This window comes from Nicotiana tomentosiformis, chromosome 5, assembly GCF_000390325.3.
Source record: "Nicotiana tomentosiformis chromosome 5, ASM39032v3, whole genome shotgun sequence".
Classification (NCBI taxonomy): Eukaryota; Viridiplantae; Streptophyta; class Magnoliopsida; order Solanales; family Solanaceae; genus Nicotiana; species Nicotiana tomentosiformis.
In genome coordinates this window covers 119,596,147-119,602,616 of record NC_090816.1, presented here as the reverse complement: position 1 = coordinate 119,602,616, position 6,470 = coordinate 119,596,147, and the positions used below count along the sequence as shown (strand labels likewise).

Here is a 6,470-nt window from a genome sequence, read left to right as displayed (position 1 = left end):
TTCGTAGCCGAACCTGAATTGAAGGTGTTTTCGGAAATAAGTGACCACTGTTATCCTCGGCCCCACGGTGGGTGCCAAACTGTTTTCCGGAAAAATAGATATAGTTGAATTTATACGTAGTTCCGAAGATATGTGGTACAACTTAATACAGAATGCTAAAAAGATGAATATAGGTTAGAGAAAACGTAATTAAGACGAATCAATTATGAACAGTGAATTTAGGATTTAACAAAATAGAATCAATCTAAGAAACTAGAAAGATCACTCTTCCTTCTAGAGGAAAATAATACAGTTTTGATAGTCTCTATCTCCAAAAAGATGCCCACCAAGAATGATAAAACAAGCCCTTTTATAGTGAAACGGGTTTGGCTCCAAGTATAATAAGATAAACATTCAGTGGGAGACCCATGATAAATCAGCTTTTCCATAATTTCTGCCAAGATTTCCTCTAGTGGGATTACAACAGCTTTTGTCTGCGAGCTCGATCTTGCTTAGAATCCTCGATTTTGGTTCGAGCTTGACTTCGGCTCAAACTCGTGATTTTGGCTCGAGCCCGATCCTGGTTCGAGCCCTCGGATGGATTCCAGGTCGATGTAGGTTGGTTTTTGGATTATCTGCACGATAGATCTACCCGCGCCATGGTTCGACTCTTGTTCGAGTTTGATTATGATATCGATCTCAATACGGACCGGCCTCTCCGGGCTTCTAGGTTAGTTCGTTCCCCCCTTCAGGATCTTACTTCGATACACCACCCTTCGAACCGTACCGGACATGCCAAAGCTGGAATCCATTTCGACCGTATACACCTAACTCATTTGTGATTTAAAGATTATTGTACTTTCTTCTTTGGGCTGAAATAAATCTCGTCTTTTATGTCAAAAAGAAAAACACTTTTTAAAGAAACCCAAGATCTCATCTTTCCCTTTTCCCTCATGAAAATACTAAGGGATCGTTTGGTTTGAATACGGTTTATGTCGGGATAAGTTATATTGGGATAAATTATGCTGGAATTAGTTATTCTAGTATTATTTTTTATCCACTATTTAGTACGTTGTATTAAAAATGACAATTGCATAATTTCTAAGAAGAATGTATAAGTTATCCCGGCACTAATTACCCCACCCTCTACAAGGTATAAGTTATCCCGATACTAATTTTAATCCCGAAATAACTTATACCAGGTTTACTAACCAAACAAAGTATTAAGATGGTATAAAAATTTTACACGAGCACTATACCTTCTTATATCTCGTACCAAACGATTCCTAAGGAGTTGGAGGCATTTTTTAGAGTCAAAAGCAACTCTCCCTGAAATAGTCAAGTTGTTTCAATGTAATGGTTGGGTCAATATTATTAATGCAACTATTCTTACGACTGCTAAAATCACGTGCGTTTTCCAGATTGAATTTATTTCGCCCAATAAGTGCTTCTAAACTGGGAAATTTAAATTTCAAAAATTGAAAATATTTATAGAAGTGAGGCTAGCTATCATCAATTTTAACACTGTAGACAGAATTAATTGCGCCGGATATTGTATTCAGTATTCTTCATAATTTGATGGAACTGGATCTGAAAATGTGGATAACCTGAAATACAAATAAAGTTGAACAGACAAATTAAATTCTTTTTTTTTTTAAAAAGAGAGAAAGAGAAGTGTTCAGACATGTCTGTGGTAACCCCCAAGCCAGACTGTTAGATTCAAGAATAAAGACTAATACCATTTGATTAACAAAAATAATTTAGCAAATACTCACTCCGTTCACTTTTACTTGACAAGTATACTAAAAATAAATTTTCATTTTTATTTGTCACTTTACGCATATCAAGAGAAGACAAAAAAAAAATTCTTGTTATATCCACAGTATTTATTACTTATTTCAAATCATTTTCTCAAATTCAATAAAATAGGCATCAATTAATATGGGTACCATAGTAAATTATGCATTTTATTTATTATTTTTAAGGGACGTAAAAAGTCAAAATGCGCCTAGTAAAAGCGAACCGAGGGAGTAGTATTTAATTTTCCTGAGGCTGCAGAATCTAAATGGATAAGATGCAGCTTCACTTGGAAGTGAAGAATAACATAGGAAAAGACAGCAAAAAGCTAAAAAGCATAACCCAAATGAGGAAGCAATAGTCTCTTTGGTTATCTGCAATCTTATATTCCCTTGTTGCTCTCCCAAGCTAAAGGCATCAAAAGTTAAGACCAAATTACATGCTATGCAAGAAACTAAATGTAAATGGCCAAAGCATAACAACAACAACAACAACAACAAAAGCAAGCGTAATCCCACGAGTGGGTATGGGGAGGATAGTGTGTACGCAAATTTTACCCCTACTTGATAAAGGTAAAGAGGTTGTTTCCGATAGAAAACTGGACAAAGCATAAGTGGAATAAAATCTTCCTTATTTACAGAAAAGTAACAACATCCACATGGACCACATTCAAATTAGTTACATTAGCAGAGAAGTAGATTCAAAGCAACATCCATCAAAAGCATATCTGTCCCCTACTATGTACAGACTAACTGTATAACCAGCTAAACTGCTAAAGTGAAAGAAAAAAGAAAGAAAAAAATGAAAAGTAGAAAGAACAAAAGGCAACCTCTCCTCCCTTTTGCTTTGAGCATCTGCCCGTGAAAGAAACAACAAAAGGTATCATTGATGCTTAAGGACTCAATTTAGGAGCCCCAAAGGACATTAAAGAAGTGCAAAGCAAAGCATTTATAGTGAGCTTAACATCAAGTGTTCCACTTTAAAAGCAAAGCTAGAACAACAACTGTTGATGATGATAACTATTTATATTTCAAAGCGACGGTGATTGATTGTCAAACTCGAATCATACAACCTTATCAACAATTAACCGTAGCATTGAAGACACTCGGTTTTGGTCACTGCACCTAGAAAGCATGTCCAAGTAATGCATTGCGTCCTGAGGGAGGAGGCCTTCCATAAAGAAACGAAAGAGATGGGAGTGTGTCCCGTGCATGACATCCAAGCACTGGTCTAGGACTTTATCCTGTTGCGCTTTACTCAATTCGGCTGCCTCCATCAGCGGCAGTAGATTCTTCTCCTCCTCTTCGAAGTGCTTCTTGCTATGCTCCTGTCATTAGATATATAGTAAGACTTTTAGTAATAGATATTCATATTTCAGAAGAATTTGGAGGACTAAAATCTTGACGTAGTGAAGGCGGAATGAACCTGTAAGGTTTTGAGCCGAGTAGAGAGGTTGCAGAGGGCCTCTTGGTAGGAAGGATGCCCTGAATCAAGAACTCCGATAGATTTGATATCTTCTTTAATACCATTCATCATCGGAAGGTCCCTTGCGTGCTCCTCATTTACAGCTTTAGACAATCCTGAAATCATGACCAATTTAGAGGTCAATGATATTGCAGCAAAATAATAGACTACCAGATCAGCATGATCTGGATAAGCAACTAACCTTTGACAAACTAAGAAATTAAACTAGGAAAAATCACAATAGAAGAACTGAATAAGCTAAACATTCTTGTCGACCAGTTACTTCCCGTCTTGGAAAATTTGGCTTTGAGTTCAATAACCCCCGAGCCGAATAATCCAGGAGAAAACTCCCCTTCTGATGTATGCTTGGTTGATCTGCTATTTACAAATATTCTCCTATTTTTCAAACTTCATATTCAAGTTAGGATACTTCTAAAATATCGAATTAATTGTTCGATTTTTCTCACAGGCAGATACTGTTTTCATTTTTAATTAAGTTAATTGTGTAACTTACATAAAATTAACTATACCACTATGAAGAGAAACAAATCTAAAGATCAGAATTTGTTTTGCATCTCGTCATACATATGGTCACTAAACGATCAATAAATCTCGCAATTTCCAACTTTATTGCACACTCTGCTATGCAACTCTGAAGCTGTAACACCACTCCCTTTTCCATTTCCAAATATCTTTCTTAAATTAGGCAAATCTCAAATAGAATTAAGCATAACAAAGAACATTTTCCAAGCATAACCAATCCAAGTCTGGATAAAAGGTAAAGAGTAGTTGTATGCTAACCAGTGTAAAACTAAAACTAGTCTAACTATAGTGAATCCTCTGATTACTGAACCGTAGTAAAACAGAACAGATAAATATAGTTCTTTGATCATAACGAACAATTTTGGATTGAGGTGCAATTGACTGATTGATAAAAGGAATTCCCACATTAGGTACTTGATTTACACTTGATCAATGGAACTAAAAAACAAATTATCACTTATAAATACTCAGCAATTTGATTAAAAGAAAAGAAATAGCTATCTATATTACTATACTGAAGTTACCTCTATCAGCCTTTTCCAAGATTGGGAAAACAACTCTCTCCTCCATTTGAGCATGCTCAAGCATCAGCTCCAACAACTGTGAATAACTCCTCGCAAACTTCCTCACTTCCATTTTCGGAGTCCCCATCGCCGGATCGCCCCGCGCCTTCCCGCCCCGACCCGCCAAGTCTTCACCCCACCTCCCCATTCTCTCCAAGTGCCACGTCATACTCCTATGCTGCAGTATCACCAGCCAAACCACAAACGGCGTCGTTTCATCACACCACCCACCCCCACCGATTCCCCACCTCGTCGACAACTTCGGCTCCGGAAACTTCACGTCCAAGTAACGCAACACGTCGTTAACGGACCCCGTAACGGAGTCGGATTTGTACTCCAGTACCGGCGAGCGGTGGGTCTCTGAGGGAATAAAATGGACAGTCACCGGCTTGTAAAGCAGAGCACATCGAATGTAATAGGTTGAAATATTATTCGGCAGTCCGTACAGTTTGACGGCCGGATGTTTCTTTATCACGTCGGCCGGCGCTATCTCCGACGTCAACTTTCTTGATATCCCGAAACAATTCCCCATTAATACCCAAATCCTAACAAAATCGAAAATATGACTATCTTGATGAAAATAATTTCTGGGTTTTGGAAAATAACCAAGAGTATATTATTTTCTCGAATATGACCAAATGAAGCTACAAAATATTCTCTCAGAGCACTTGCGGAAGAGTTCAATGGAAAAAATGACAATTATTTATGAAAAATTATTTATGGGTTTTTGGAATTAAGCAAATTTAATATTCTTGGTTAGGACCAAATGGAAGAGTTCAATGGAAGAAATGGCAAGTGCTTAACAGAAAAGAAAAGGACAAGACATGAAACAAATCTTGAAAGTGAAACAGGGGAGTTCACCACTGTACGGAACCCAATATGTTTATATATTGAAAAAGCAAGTGAAAGGATCTAGATCAAGAGGGAAAAAATATGGATTAAGTAAGAAATGGGGTGTTATATGGGGGAGTGTGAAGAAAACTAGACGTGCACATTAATGGGGAAATTGCAGGGGTATTGGTATTGAGTTTACTGAATTTTCTTGAGTATTTAGCTTTGGGGATGTGTGCAGTATATTATAAATACTACTACTAATAATAACACATCAGTATAATGGCAGCTTCACGAGGAAGATGAGAACGAAAAATCAGGGATTATAAGCGCATTATAACAGTTGGATAAACAGAAGAAAAAGGGAGTTAAGTGCCAATTGGAATTAGACGCTCCTTTGGGACCGGACCGGGCGGCTTTGTTTGTTTTGGTTCGTTGTTGTTTACGTTGGGCTTAACGTCTTTGATTTGATGTCATCTTTTTTTGACTTGCATGTGAAGCGTTACTCATTCTTAATTTGACCTGATTTAATTATTGCTAATCCGTTTTAATTTACGTGAACATATTTGACTGGACACGGAATTTCAAAAAAATAAAGATTTTTGAAATTTGTGGTCATAAACAAGTCAAAAAGGCCCCAGAGTATTTGTGTGGTTATAAAAACTTCTCATTAATGGTAGAATTGTAAGTTTAAGCTAAATTATTTCCAAATTTAGAAAAGAGTCATTCTTTTTTGAACGGACCAAAAAGAAAATAGGTTCACATAAACTGAAACGGAGGGAGTACTACATCTCCCATCTCATTGATGCGAGGGCGGTGGCGGAGGCAGGATGGTTCAAAAAAGGAAAACGTTAAAAATGATTGTAGCTAGTGAGAATTGAATCAATCCTTACAAAAGTTTCAAACCTCCTTGACCACTAATTTATGAGTTGTATCAAGGGGATTCAAAATATAATATATAGAGGTAAAAAATAGATTTTACCATATATATATACAGTGTAATTTTTTGACGAAAAAGGTTCGGGCGAACCCCCTTCCGCCCCCTAAATCCCCCATGTGTGAGGGCATTTGACTAGGCACAATTGTTTTTACAAAAATTATAAATTTGATGATTTAAAATAAATTATAGACATTTGTTCTACAATAAATCATCTCATTAAGAATAAAATAAAAAGTTTAAAATTAAAGTAAAATAACTTTAAATATAAAAAGATGTCATTTTTTTATAACCAAAGATGAAAAGATGTTAAATAAAACAGCCAATTGTGCATAGTGAAAGTGAGATAATACTCA

General features: G+C 36.5%; 1 protein-coding gene across 1 annotated transcript; it reads right to left on the bottom strand.

Moving 5' to 3' along the window:
* Nucleotides 1–2,386: 2,386 nt before the first annotated feature.
* Nucleotides 2,387–5,053, bottom strand: LOC104114362 (uncharacterized). The gene is made up of 3 exons (XM_009624790.4): nucleotides 4,308–5,053; nucleotides 3,202–3,356; nucleotides 2,387–3,103 (listed from the first exon to the last, which is right to left on the bottom strand). Exons 1-3 carry the CDS (start codon nucleotides 4,876–4,878, stop codon nucleotides 2,840–2,842), a joined length of 990 nt encoding a protein of 329 aa, XP_009623085.1. The 5' UTR covers nucleotides 4,879–5,053; the 3' UTR covers nucleotides 2,387–2,839.
* Between the last annotated feature and the right edge of the window lie 1,417 nt (nucleotides 5,054–6,470).

Excerpts from the sequence above, each read along its gene's own strand:
- LOC104114362 (XM_009624790.4), bottom strand. The coding sequence starts at position 4,878 with ATGGGGAATTGTTTCGGGATATCAAGAAAGTTGACGTCGGAGATAGCG. Across the intron at positions 3,357-4,307 it reads CTTGGAAAAGGCTGATAGAG|GATTGTCTAAAGCTGTAAAT; the intron begins GTAACTTCAGTA and ends TCATGATTTCAG. Across the intron at positions 3,104-3,201 it reads CTCGGCTCAAAACCTTACAG|GAGCATAGCAAGAAGCACTT; the intron begins GTTCATTCCGCC and ends ATCTAATGACAG.